The 14,589-nt window shown below is 38.0% G+C and overlaps 1 protein-coding gene across 5 annotated transcripts in view; it reads left to right on the top strand.

Annotated features, from left to right (window-relative positions):
- The first annotated feature begins 428 nt into the window (after positions 1 to 428).
- The window catches only part of ITPRID2 (ITPR interacting domain containing 2), a 38,915-nt gene continuing 24,754 nt past the window's right edge, over positions 429 to 14,589 (top strand). For 3 of the 5 annotated variants that reach the window (XM_060016489.1, XM_060016488.1, XM_060016486.1), the window contains exons 1-8: positions 431 to 871; positions 1,226 to 1,271; positions 4,231 to 4,280; positions 5,131 to 5,187; positions 7,822 to 7,861; positions 7,947 to 8,045; positions 9,278 to 9,486; positions 10,353 to 11,053. In XM_060016489.1, the coding sequence (XP_059872472.1) occupies positions 661 to 871; positions 1,226 to 1,271; positions 4,231 to 4,280; positions 5,131 to 5,187; positions 7,822 to 7,861; positions 7,947 to 8,045; positions 9,278 to 9,486; positions 10,353 to 11,053 (1,413 nt within the window). In that variant the 5' untranslated portion in view covers positions 431 to 660. Of the gene's footprint in view, positions 872 to 1,225; positions 1,272 to 4,230; positions 4,281 to 5,130; positions 5,188 to 7,821; positions 7,862 to 7,946; positions 8,046 to 9,277; positions 9,487 to 10,352; positions 11,054 to 14,589 lie in introns of all 5 variants that reach the window. The other 2 variants (XM_060016490.1, XM_060016485.1) reach the window with 2 other exon arrangements.

Here is a 14,589-nt window from a genome sequence, read left to right as displayed (position 1 = left end):
ATTTCGCCTGCTCCGCCGGCCGCGGCGGGGTACCGGGGATAGGGGACAGAGGGCGGGTGGCAGCGGACAGAAGGCGGGGGACAGGGGTCGGGCCTTTCCACTCTGCGCTCGCCGCGCCCCGCCCCGCGCGCCCCCGGCCGGAAGGGGGCGTGGAACGCCGCTGAGGGAGGGGCGCGCTGACGCGCGGCGGCCGGCCAGGCCCCTGGCGCGTCAGGCTGAGGCGGGAGGAGGGGCGGGGGCCGAGGGGAGGGCGGGGCGGGGCGGGGGCCGAGGGGAGGGCGGGGCGGGCGCCGAGGGGAGGGCGGGGCGGGGCGGGGGCCGAGGGGAGGGCGGGGCGGGGGCCGAGGGGAGGGCGGGGCGGGGAACCGGGACTGGGGCTGTCCGGCGCTCGGCTCCCAGCCGCGCTAGCTCGAGCCGCTCGCGCTCCCGCGCCGCGCCCGGCCGGCTTCATGTGAAACGCTGGCCCTCCGCCCCCTCCCTCCCCTTCCTTCCCTCCCTTCCTCCCTCCCGTCCCCTCCTCCTCCTCCTCCTCCCCCCGCGCCTGCTCCAGCTCCCCGGGGCCCCCAGCCCGGCCGGGCGCTGACCGCAGGGGCTGGGGTCCCAACCGCCGCCTTGTCTCTCACAGGCTCCGGTTGGGGTTGCGGAGCCCCCGGTGCAGCCATGGACCGGCCCCTGGTGGCGTCGGCGGAGGCGGAGGAGGAACTGGAGTGGCAAGTGGCGAGTCGCAGGAGGAAGGCCTGGGCCAAGTGCCGCGGCTCCTGGCAGGCGTCGGAGACGGAGGACCTGTCCACAGAAGCTACGACGCAGGACGAGGACGAGGACGACGAGGAAGACCTCTCTGGAGCGAAGCTGCCGGCGGCCGCGGGGAGAGGTCCGTGCGCCCCGCGGGGCAGCGGCGGGCGGGGAGCTCGGGGAAGTTCGGGCGGGCGGGGAAAAGTCTCGTGCGCTTTGGGCGACTGCTGTGAGTTCTGGAAGATCGTCCTGGGCTCGAGAGGCCGAGGGGAGAGGGGACACTTCCGACCTTTAAACGTGCGTGCTTGGTAAGGCGTCTCCAGCGTCGAGACACCCAGGTGCTATCATTTCCCTTCAGATGGTCTCTAAGCCGCGTTGCTTAGGCTGCATTTTGCCCCCAGTAGATTTTCCTACCTGGGGGTATCCAGGGTGACCCCACGGTCGGAGTCCTCCTGGGGTCGGTAACGAGCTGTCCCCTCGCTCTGCCCCGCAGGAAACGTGCCCAACGAGAAGATCGCGATATGGCTCAAGGACTGCCGGTGAGTCCTCGGTTGCGCCGCTCGCGTCCCGGGGAAAGATCAGCGCTGATGGGACGCCTGGGCGGAGTGACTCGGGCCGCCGTCCTTGCGGGTCCCTTGGACCTCGTAAGCCATAAACCGGAAAGTGAGCCGGCGGATAGCTTCCTCCTTTAAGCGATTAGAAATGGAAGTGCTGTGACCGCCGATTATTTGGTGACCATGTTGACTTCACAGTTATTAGGACTTCAGCTCCGGTGCGTGATGTTAGCATCAGAGATCAGAAACCTGAAACAGATAATCATGCCATGTTATTATGCTTGCCCTGTTTTCTATTTGAAAGGATTGTCACATTTCACACAGTATTTTATTTTGCTTTTGTTTTGACATGTGTATATCTGGCAGAAGAGTCATTTCCCTTTCAAATGTGTTTTAGATGAATATAATTTACTTAACTACACTAACCGGGCTTTAACTTTATGTTGGTGCCTTAATTCTGTTTGGAGAGCTGTTAAAACTAGCTAACTACTTTGTTCTAGCTTACTTCTTGGACATGCATTTGTCAGATGGCCCTGGAATTCACAGAAGGGAAATAGAGCTTTGAAGACATTCAGGCTGCATAAATCTGTTTAATTACATGCTTTGGTAGCTGGTACAGAAATGTTTGATAAAGTACAGAGGAGATTAATCGTATCTTACTACAGTAAAATGTACTTATTTCATATTTTAATGATTTTTTTCCAACTTATTTGCTACTTATAAAATCTCACATGAAGAATGTTGGCTTTTTAACTTTTGTTAAGGTGTTTGCTTCTGTACATATTTTTTGCCATCTCAGTTTGGGCTTTTCTTAATCTTTTGTCCAAGTACCAGAGTTTGAGAAGTCTTTTCTGGTGGGGAGAGAGAAATGATTCTTATATATGCCAGTTTATTTTTCTTTCTTAAAGACATAAAATATTGGCCATTACTCTGTTGCTATCCTGTTTTGGTGAATTGCCTGGAGCCTTACTGAACACTCTTTATTATAGAGCTCTTTAACCTTTATTGAGGATGTCATAGACCCTTCTGAGATATGATGAAATATATGGACCTTTTCTCTAAAGATGCACAAAAAAATGTTTAAGAGCAAGAGAAGAATCATGTTATGTTTATTTTATGGTGTACGGGAGTTAAGATTATATAAGAGTTATATCAAGTTATCAGTAAATAAGTGCATCTTTTAAGATAAATGCAGTGGGCAAATGTTAACATTCACCAAGACACAAGATCTCTGAAAATTCCAGGAGTTTTGTTGCTAATCTTGATTTATGTAGGCAGATTCTATAGTCTGTTGCAGATTTCCTACATAGGTTTCTTTCTTGTTCCCTACAGCTTCACCTATTCTGTACGAAAGGGACATTCATTTGTACTCTGGAGAGCTAGAACAAAGTCTTTTATTGTTAGCTTTATTATCACAGATTTGACTGCTAGGATATATGCAAGTTTTTTTTTTTTCTATAACAATTTAGGGTCCTTCCCAGAGTCAGGCATCTGTCTACTTTGTATATTATGTACAAATGATCTGAAGACAGCATCCGCCCCCAACCCCCCCGATAAGTTCTCAAATATTCTTTGTTTTCTTATTGCTTTCCATATCCTGAATAAAGATACCATGTTGTTTTTCCTTAAAGGGAGTCTTTATTTTGGCAATTTTTTTTTTTTTTTTTGTGGCTAAGCTGAAACAAATTGCTTGAATAAGTAGCATCTAAGAAGGGATAGAGTTTTTGATAAGATTTGTAAGAGGGCAATTATAAGAGTGAGAGACTTGTTTTTGAAGGAGAATGCCAGTTATATTCTGCTCATTTGCCATTTTCTGTTGGTGCCCAGGCCAGTTGAGACATTTACAGAAGGAGTAATGCAATGTTTTGTCCTACGAAAGTAACCGCCAGGGAAGAGGAATGACTTTTTTGAGGGCATAAAGTATAGTTTTATTAAAATATATGCAAAAACTTCGAGGTTTTATTATCTTTATGGTCATGGCTTATTCTTTTTCATTTCAAAAGCACTTTTAAAGAACTGCCATTGCTTGTATATTTGTTTAAACATTTAACATTTAAGTGGCATTTCAGTAATATTTCTTTGAAACTGATATTTTTATGATTGATCCCATTTCTGATGTGAATTTATAACAGGTATAAATTGTTGCTGACGAAAGGCTTATAACACAAAGTAGAACTTTCATAATGAAACAACCTGTTTCTTTCTTAACTTAGTTTTGAGAAAGAAATGAAAAACATTTTGCATTAAAAAGATTTCTAAGTTATCTGTGTTTGAACAACAAGAACGTGAAAGAATTTTAGTAATGGCTAGTTCTTAAGGTTGATTCTCAAGCCAACTTTTTAGTAATTTTCTTTTCAGAGTTAAATGAAGAATACATGTATTTGTTTTAGTTTAAAAGCCTAAAATTCCAAACTTCTCCATTGTATCAGAAAAGATAATAGTTGGGGTAAGGGAGGCATTGAGTGGTGCTCTAAAATGCTTGATGGGATTTGAGAAAACTGTTGAGCCTTATTTCTAACTATACTCTGACTTTTTAATTTTATTGAGATAAAGATTTGTTTTTTCTTAATTCTCTTTCCTGTTTCTAGGGAAGGGATTGAGGGGAGCAGACATTTTCTTAAGGCCTGTTGTCATTCTCTTTTCTTTTTCTGTTTTTGTAAAGAAAATGCCAATTCATATCATTTGTAATTGCCATTCTTGCTCTTAATTGCTGGCAGATCAGACGTGTGATTAAATCATTCCTGGTGATCTGACTTGATGATAGGTATTTGCTTAGTAGGATATTACTTATGTAATTCACTTGCATTCCATGTGCATTTGGGAGGAAAATTCAACTGTGATTAGAAGCTTGCTTAGCTATAACCCTTTAAAGTGTAAGGCTGTGCAGTGACAGCTTTCCAGACAGCTTTTCAAGACTAAGGTTTATATGTTTGTGTGGTTTCAGTACCCCTTTGGGAGCCTCACTGGATGAGCAAAGCAGTAGTACACTCAAGGGTAAGAGAAAGTTGCCTTTCTAAATCTGTTCTTTATGAGGGTCCTACTTTATATGTCCTCTGAGTGAAAGAGTGTGTGTGTGTATAAATTACAAAAGTGATGTTCATGTTTATAAAGTATGGTGTTTTAAGATAAAAGCCTAAAGGGAGAAACCTTGTCATGAACCATAAAACAGTGATGAGTTTAAACAAATTACCAAACCTTTCCACAATATGAAACTCGTTTCTTTTTATTGTCCAATTAGATATTATAAAGACTAATTAAATACATAAATATGATATGTAAACATAGGGAAGATATATGTTGAGTGAATCAGGTGAGCTTTAGTGTAGCATTTAGTGTAGCATTTCTTTGCTTACATTAACCGAGATTGCCACACCTGTGCAAGGCAAAATTCTGAAGTTCAAAGTACAACAAGAATGTGCAGGTAGTGGCAAGGCATATGAAAAACATTTATAGTATCAGGAAAATCTAGCTTGGGCTCCTGACTTAATATAAGGGGGTAAAAGGAATGATTGTGCTGGGATCTGGTTTTCCATGAAACTGTTGGGTAAGATACATTATCTAACTGAACATCTTAGAGGCTTATTAAGTATAAAGTAGCCTGTAGATTGGGGCTTCTAATAACTTTACCTGGCTGCAAATCATGGTTTCCTTTACGATAAAGTGAAAACTTATATTTCCTTCCTGAAATTATATAATCAGAATAACCTGTGAGTACATTCAGGTCTGAAATGCTTTACTGTGTCTTATATTTTGCTTGGTCAGTTTGTTTTAATTAAAACAGTGATTTTCTGTGGGGGTCAGAAAGAACAGAATACCAGCATGAATCTTCTAATGTTTCTTTCAGGTGTGCTTGTGAGAAATGGAGGAAGTTTTGAGGATGATTTGTCCTTGGGAGCTGAAGGTATGTTTGGAAGAACTGTACCTTCATATAGTTTTAAAATTAAAAAAAATAAAAGAGAGAGAGAGAAAGTCATGTGTTTTCATGTTTATGATCCTCAAAGCTAAATTTAAAGTTCTTGAAAGTGGCTCAGACACATTTTACAGAACCTTTTATGTGTTAATAATCTAGTAAGAGCCTATAGGAGACCTGTAGGAATGGCTCTGGAAAACCATTGTGCAATGTCCAAAGGTCTTCCTTGGACTCTGTAGCTTACAGGAACTATTTGGGGGCAAACAATGGTCATATAACTGAGGGAAGAATTGTCTCTCAAAAGGAAGGAAACTTAAATATTTATACGTGAGAAAACTAAAGTGAAGCTTATTTTAGTGTGAGGTAGCCTTATGTCAGACTTAACAGCTGCAGCTTGTCTTTCTCTTTGCATTCAAGTGTCTCCTGTCTTTCCTGCTTCCTCTTTTTCCAGATTTTTAGAAGACTAAAGGACAAAGACAAAATAGAGTTACGAGAAGTTAATTAGAAAGCATTATGCTGATGTCTGTTCAAGGCTGCGTTAGGATTTTAAGTGTATTGTGCAATGTTTAAATTTTCACAGATTATATAATCTTTTCCTGTGGATTCATAATAAAGCTTTCCACAACATAAAATTAAGAATTTTTTTATTGTTTTACTGGTATTTTAAAATTATTGGTAACTGTATAGCTGGGTTATTAATGTGTGCTTTTTTTAAAAAATTAATTAATTTATTTTTGGCTGCGTTGGGTCTTCATTGCTGTGCGTGGGCTTTCTCTAGTTGCAGCGAGTAGGGGGTACCCTTCGTTGCGGAGCGCGGGCTTCTCATCGCGGTGGCTTCTCTTGTTGCAGAGCACAGGCTCTAGGCGCGTCGGCTTCAGTAGTTGTGCACACGGGCTCAGTAGTTGTGGCTCACAGGCTTTAGAGCACAGTCTCCGTAGTTGTGGCACACAGGCTTAGTTGCTTCACGGCATGTGGAATCTTCCTGGACCAGGGCTCAAACCCGTGTCGCCTACAGTGGCAGGCAGATTCTTAACCACTGTGCCACCAGGGAAGTCCCAATGTGTGCTTTTTATTAAAAAAAAGAATTAAGGATTTTATTAAATCTTTTTGAATTGTAAGTTGATGAATAGTGAATTTATCCACTGAATTTAATATCCTTGGTCTTTTGCAGTTTGAAGTCAATCTGTATGATAAGAATACTTATTTAGAGCCTTCTAACATTGAAAACTCTAGAATGTGTATATGTTAGTTTTTTTATTTCTGTTAATATGCTTTTAAGGATTAAACTCTATAAAATAAACTCAAACTTACTGCTTCCCAATCAGGATAGTTGAACATACTGTTAACCCCTTATTAAAATTCATTTTATTGTTATTGTAAATAGCACTTTTGATATCTGCCTTAGTAGTTTCACAATATAGAATTCTTTTTAAAAACTTCATTTTTTTAGAGCAGTTTTGTTCACAGAAAAATTGAGGGGAAGGTACAGAGATTTCCAACATACTTTCTGCCCCACACGTGCACAGCCTCCCCCATTGTCAACATCCCTCACCAGAATAGTACATTTGTTACAATTGATGAAACTAGGATAAGGCATCATAGTTACCCAAAGTCCATAGTGTATGCTAGGGTTTACTCTTGGTCTTATACATTCTATGGGTTTAGACAAATGTGTAATGACACGTATCCATCATTATGCTATCATATAGCGTATTTTCACTGCCCTAAAAATCCTCCGTGCTCTGCCTGTTCATCCATAGTGAATGATTTTATTGGAAGCCAGACCCAAAAAGGAAGTCTCAGAGAAGAGTGGAGCTATTATGTTGTTTTACTGAAAATTGTTTCAAGATTATTTTCATTCATTCATTATTTTCATTTCATTCATTCATCAACCTTTCTGGTTGATAAGAAATTGCCATGACTCTGCAGATCAGAAACGAAAAAAGAAAAAAGTCTGTTGTGCTGAAAAAGATGTTTTTAATTGATTTCATTCTTTATGTTTGTCTATAAAATTTAAATGCAGTAAATTTAACCCACTGTAAACTTAACAACATTTATTTGTTTAGAACTTGTAAGTCTAGGATAAACTTGAAAGGCAACTTTTAAAAGAAAACTTATGTGAAATGAGTAGGAATTTTCAAAGTAGGTGCATGAAAAATTGGTTGTAACTGGAGTGAATTATCAGCCTTAAAAAAACCACGTTAGGAATAGATATTGCCAAACTTAAGTAATGCTAAATCATGTTTTTGCTTTTGAGGTATTCTTTATTAACAGTTTTTAAATTTAGTAATTAGAAGTACATATACCACGTATCTTCTTACTACTTATTTCAAACTGTTAAATTTAATTGGTTATTTATATATCTTTTTATATTAAACGTTCAGTGGAGGTAGTTTTACATTGCTAACAAACAAAACCTAAAACACCCTCCAAAAGCTGCTGAGTCTGTTCTTATCTATCTGTATATTACCTTTAATGGTGCAGATTTAATGAACCAGGACAAGAGTCTGGCATATTAGGCATTTAGCTATAATAATGTGGTTAATTTGCTTTCTTGTTGATTGTATCATAGTAGTTATTGTCCTACTAACAGTTGTGCTTTGCATATATTCTTTTTACCTTTAGCCAACCACCTCCATGAAACTGATGCTCAAATTGAAAACTGGTACGTAGCTGTTTGTTTTTTTCCTTTCTAAAAATGAAGAACAGTTATGGAAATAAAGTTTTATATAATCTAATTTTGTTTATAGCAATAATATCTTGGCCAAAGAGAGAAGACTACAGTTTCATCAGAAGGGGAGAAGTATGAATTCCACTGGATCCGGGAAAAGTAGTGGAACAGTCTCAAGGTAACTTATTCTGGATTTATACTGCAACTACATTGTGTTGTAGATGACCTACTCTTAACCCTTTTCAGCCTTGGATTTGGCTTGGTAGTATGAAGTCAAAAGGAATCCACAGTGTTTTGTGGGTCAACATAACTGAGAGAAGAGAAGCGTCTTCTTTTTTTTTTTTTTTAATTAAGATTAAATAAAAATTAACAGATATGTTAAAAATGCTGCTGGAATCCATTAATGAGTATTTTGAGTCCTATCAACAGCTTGAAAGAGGAAATCCATAGTGGAATAATTTCTACTTCCCAAATTCTCCATTCTGCTAGGGTCTTGAGTTACTCTGATATAAAAATCAGAATAAACCTTTATAATTTAAAGCTTGATATTTAAGTGTAGATTTATCTTCATATAAAACCAAAGATCTTTAAACTATATATTAAAATAAGCAAACACGTGTGCATAATGAACCAGTTTAAACTATTATCCAAATTATTGTTTTGGAATTTGAATATTTTCTCTGAAACAAATTGAAATTTCCTTCTGCTCAAGTTCTATTTCTAACATTCCTATTTTCCCTGGTGAGTCTCAGCTTGGATTATCACTGGTATGAGAGATAAGGGTTAATAAATGTTCAATTCACAATAGAATTAGAGCAAGAATTTACCTTTGTGTAACCCATACTCTCATTACTCCTCCTACTTCCTGAGTGCAAGTGGTTAGAGAGAAGTTGAAAGTAAGCTCCTCCTTCACTTTTCTGAGATCAGTTGTTACCTATATTGCCTCTTCTAGGACAGCCAAAGAGCAGAAAAACTCAAGCTCTGCAGAATGTCCCTTGGTACCAAAGTTGTACCAACTTCCTAGTGCATTTTCCCTTTTCATTTTTTCCTAATCCGTTTACTCCTTATTCTCCCTTATCTGTCCTCAGATTGTTTAGCTGCTTTACTGGAAATCTCTTTAAAATGACAAAAAAAATAAGGTGAGGAATCAGAGCTTCTTACTGAGGATGTTCTTAGGGCTTAGCTCTTTTTCCCAAAACTAACAGCTTGAGAGAATGGACCCTTTTTAAGGGTTATTTATTGCATTTGGTACCCAATGTATAAAGATGCTGAAATAAATAATGGATTAAACAGCAGAAGCTGTAGAAGACTTTTTCACAGGAAAGCAGGAATATGAATTCATTTATATTGTGATATGTACTATTATAAACTTACATCTTGCTGTTTCTTTTTTTTTTTTTTTCTTTTTAGTGTTTCAGAATTGTTGGAACTTTATGAGGAAGATCCTGAAGAAATCCTTTATAATCTTGGATTTGGACGAGATGAACCAGATATTGCTTCTAAAATTCCTTCCAGATTTTTTAATTCATCATCATTTGCCAGAGGAATAGATATTAAAGTATTTTTGAGTGCGCAAATGCAGCGGATGGAAGTAGAAAATCCAAATTATGCTTTAACAAGTAAGGTTTTTAAATGTTAGCATATTATTTTTAAAATTATGGCATCTACAGCAAGATGATCTTGTTTTTAAAGCCTTATTAATTTCTAGAAATAGCAGTGGCAATTTAATTATTGAGGTTAACACAACAGCTGTTTTGCATATTATAAATTTTTATTATTCTATTTATAGAAGTTAATTTACCTATTCCCCCACCCCCCCACCCCATTCTCCACATACTTAAGTGTTACATCCGTAGAATGTAACTTGTAGACCCTTATACTTATCGCCAAATTGCTTTTGTTCCAAAAGGAAAGAAGTAGAGGAGGGGCCTTGTTACTATTAGTTGAAGTCAGTCAATTTCAGATGCTTTCATGTAAATCTACAATGGCAAGGCTAATTTGATGATTTTTCAAGTTAAATCTTGCTTATTTTTCTCTGCTGACCAGAAATCCCCAAAATGGGATCCCTAGGTGGTCCTTGGATTAGCTTTAAGAGATCTATAAATCCAACCTCCCTCCCATTAGGTATAAAATATATACTTACATATACTTCACATTTGGAAGAGTTCAAGACCTAAAAACAGGGTCACAACTATAGATCAATAGCTAGTCCTTTCTGTTTTATTCAGTGTTGTCATTATGCTTTGTCCTTTTGATTTTTTAAAATGTAAATTCTAGTGCTTAAGAGTGAAAAATCTTTCTCCCTCTCCACAGTAAATGTAGAGAAGTTTTAAGTGATAGGAAAAAAATCTGGTTTCATAATCTTTGTGATTTAAGTAGTTCAGTTATTGAAATTCTGAACAGTAGTGATGGTTTAAGTAATATATGTGTGTATATACACATATAAATATAAATATATATAATTATTGTTTTTTTCCTTTTATAGGCCGTTTTCGTCAAATTGAAGTGCTTACTACTGTGGCCAATGCATTTTCTTCTTTATATTCCCAAGTCTCTGGGACTCCCCTGCAGAGAATTGGGAGTCTGTCCTCGGTGACCTCTAACAAGGAGACAGACTCGCCTCCACCTTTAACCCGAAGTAACACTGCAAATCGTTTAATGAAAACACTATCAAAACTAAATTTATGTGTTGATAAAACAGAGAAAGGAGAAGGTAGTACCCTTTCCCCAGCAGTTGACAAAGGAAAGACTCTAAATCTTTCAGTGATGGAAGAAATTGGCAATAAAAGTGATCAAAAGTCTCAAAAAATTGTGAAGAAGAAAGATTCATCTTCTATGTTGGCTACAGTTAAAGAAGAAGTATCAGGTAGTTCAGCAGCTGTTATGGAGAATGCTGACATTGATAGACTTTCTGATGAAGCAAACAGTAATTTTAACCAAGAAGCTGAAAGTGGACAAAGTAAAGAAACTCAAAGTCATGAGAATAAACTAGGTGAGGAAGCTGGTATTATAAAAACTCATTTAGATAGCGATTTCAACATGTCCAGCCACAGTGAGCTGGAAAATAGCAGGGAGCTGAAAAATGTCCCTTTGTCCACACCTGAAAAAGAGCCATGTGCACCGTTGACGATCCCATCCATAAGAAGTATAATGGCACAGCAGAAGGACTCCTTTGAAATGGAAGAGGTAGGTAAAAAATTACTGAGAACTGTTTTAAACAGTGAGTTAGGGAAAAAAGTGCCAAAAAATGTTTTTAAAATGAAAGGTGGTGAATAGATTTATACTAGAAAAAAGTCATCCTGATTTTGACTTTCCAGGTTTTTTGTTTTATGTTTCACAAACCAAGAAGTCCCAGGACTATGTGATGTCAAGATAATGGCCCCTCTAGATCTTCTGTAATCCATTGCTCATACTTGAACTTTAACCCCTTTTCTCTCTCAATTTAAGATTTTGATTCTCTGAGAAAGCCCTGAGAGAATATATCCAAACTCAGATCAATATTGCATAATAGTTAAAAATACAGGCTTTGAAATCAAACAGGTTTGAGTTCTGTTTGGGCCACTGAATTGCTGTGTGCCTTTGGGCAAGCTTTTCTTAATGTATCTCAGTGGAAGGTTAGGTGTGAAGAAGGCTTTGAGGGTAGGTCTGGGAACATGAACGTGAAGACATTTCCTGAAGGGGAGGATAGGGAATCTTGAGGAAGAAGGTTTGAAAGGCCACTGAAAGGATTTCTGCAACCCCAGAAGACCAGCGTTTAGCTACTTTTTTTTTTAACCTAGTGATATTCTTACTATTTTACATAAATTTCAAATTGGACAAGGTAAAAATATTTGTTTTGATGAGGTTCACCTAAAACTGCTTTTGAATAGTCAGAGGATAACTTATGCATTGGAGCTGTATACCTTGGGGCAGGAAACTGAACATTATCAAGCACCTACCTTGTGGCAGTCACTGTACTAGGCCCTTGAAGTACTTTTCTCTCTTCAGTGTGTGAGGCCAGCAGTGCTGGTCTTATTTTACATATGAGGAAACAGGCACATATGTACTGCTAACGATTTGTGGCTATAAATTATACAATGTGCAATTTTTCTTTTTAAAATTTATTACAGAATAGTTTTAGTAATAGCTCACAGCTGTTTTAGAATCACTTGCCATTGTTTTAGGGAACTAGGAAACAGGATAATTGATTCTGCCCATAAAATGTCCTCTTAGGTGAGTGTGTCTCTCTCACATCAGTTAAGATTTTTCATTTATTGCAAAATTTCAATTGCTGATACAGCTTTTTTTGTGGTCTTTGAATGCACCTCTTAATACTTTAATTCTGACTAAAAAGTGAAATAAAAAGGGAGCAAGAGCAGCCCTTTGAAATATTTTACATTTTTTGTAAGCTTCTTTATTTCTCATTATAATGAGTTCAGAAAATGACAACTTTAATTAGAACCGTTTTGTTCCATTTCACTGTTCGATTCTTTTTTTGGCTTTGTTTTGGTCTAAACTTGTCCTAGCATTCATAATTGAAGTGTAACCTCTTGCCTTCCTTTAGGGCCCCTCTTCTGACAATTGGATAGAGTGCAGATACTTGTTAGATACTTGCAGACCTGATTTGGTGACTCAGATGAGGAGACACTCGTATTTTGCTTTTTAATTTCTAGAATTCCTGAATTCTAAGCCAGAGTTGTGTTTTTGTTTTTTAAATTACTGATGCCATACACGAAAGTTCTTTACAACATTTATAAAGTGCTAGACAGATGTACTTTGGCAGCAAGTGAACATTTAATAATAGGCTGGTGTTTTGGGTTTTTTTTTTCTTTTTTTTTTTTTTGCTCCCTCTGCTGGCAAAAGCAGTTAGTGAAGAAAGTAACAACATTGAAGTGAATATTTTTTTGAAGTACAAAATTATAGGCATTGGTGGCTTAAGGATAATGGAAGATTTTTGTTTTCAAAAAAATATATGGTCAACCATAGCTACATTGTAAATAACAGGGAATTTTAAGGATAATCCTTATTTTTCAGACATATTTCAAACATGGATAAAAACCTCCTAGAATTGTGTTTTTAATCCCTTTGGGAACTTTAAAGAAAGCTTGTAGAACAATGGATAAAGAAAGGAAATAATGTGTTTCTTTAATTTCCTCTTCTCCCAAGCTTGTTGAATCATACTGACAAATGAAGAGAACAATCTTATTAAAGCAGACTTTTAGATCCCATTCAAAGTAGGTCATTACTATTTTTCTTTTGCACTCCTTTCCCTTGAGGTTTGATTCCTATTGGGAACTTTCTTCCTTTTGTAAAAATAGCAAATAAATATAAGCTAGAGCACGCACACGCTGTCAGTAAGCCAGTTTTTAAACAGATTAACTGAATGCCCACTGCTTTGGGTGACTAGGTAGGAGAAAATGTTGCAGATGCGGCTCTGCGCATGAAGCTGCCTAGTCCCTCTGAAGCAGAAGGTAAGATCTGACAGTCACCAGGAGCAGAGAGAACTATTTAAATGTAGAAAGAGTTAAATAGATGACAAGACTGACCTAGGCCTTGGAGAGTGAAAGTGACTATCTCTTATGATAAGCAAAAAAGGCCAGACACTATTTTCAATTGAAAGTCAGTTTGCCATATAAAAAATATCTTGCAGACTGTTGTGGTGTATCTAAAAGTTGTAAAACCCCACTCTTGAGTTTTCTGATTCTTAGTGACTTGCTTGGATAATTCTTGTGTTCTTCTTGAAATGATTTATTTTGAATAAATACATCATGGTAACTCTCTAGAGCCATAAATTAGTAGCATGAATGATTCACAGTTAAACCAGAATGATTTTACTCAGTAAACAATTGTTCATCTTTTAGGCGTAAAGGAAAATTTTCTCATGCTTAAACGCTAGAGGAAGGAGAACTTTTATCTGTGTGTTTCTGTAGATAGATTGTCCTGTGTCTCTTACTCTATAAATAAACATTTAAATAAAGATATTATTGGCAGCATATACAATTTTTTAAGCTACTGAAGTTTTAGTAAATGTTTCTAATCCTGTCTTCACACTGATTGTTGATTTAACTAATATACCTTATTACTTAGTTTTAGCCATTAAGTTTCAGGATTCTTTTTATTCTATTTACTGGCCTGAGTTAAAGTAATCCCAAATCAGTCAAATACCTGACAGGTAGTTAAGTTGTTCTGTTGGTCTTTCAGAATGAGACGTGAATTTGAGTCTTTGTACAAACCTGCTCCTTTTGAGTACACCGTAAAGCTTACTATGGTCCGGCTGGTTGATAGGGTCAGACATAGGACAAGAACTCACGTCATCCCATGCCCAGCCCCCTGACCCTTTTTGGAAAAATAATGCTTTCCTTTGAATTTTTTTGAGGTATCATTAAAAATTAGACAGAATTGTAATTTTTGAAGTTCCAGTTTTGGATTTCTGCTGTATAGGTCTCTTTAAACCTTAGAGGAAGGGTGATTTGAGTTAGAACATTCTACGGTGTTACTGCTCTATAAAACATAGTACAATAGTATTGTGCCTAGAAGATATGTCTTAGTCAAGATAAATGTGACAGATGTTGAAAAATCAAACTAGGTATCTGCGTGGTAGCAGGACATTGATTCAAAAAGATACAATCTTTGTTTGATTAAAATATTTTTAAAATGTAGTAACTCAAATGTGTGAATTATTCTAAAGCTGTTGTCCTACAGCTTTAAATCCCAAAACACTGAGACCAAGTGATTTTATCATT

Source organism: Delphinus delphis, chromosome 7, assembly GCF_949987515.2.
Source record: "Delphinus delphis chromosome 7, mDelDel1.2, whole genome shotgun sequence".
Classification (NCBI taxonomy): Eukaryota; Metazoa; Chordata; class Mammalia; order Artiodactyla; family Delphinidae; genus Delphinus; species Delphinus delphis.
This window is presented reverse-complemented; position numbering and strand designations above follow the sequence as displayed.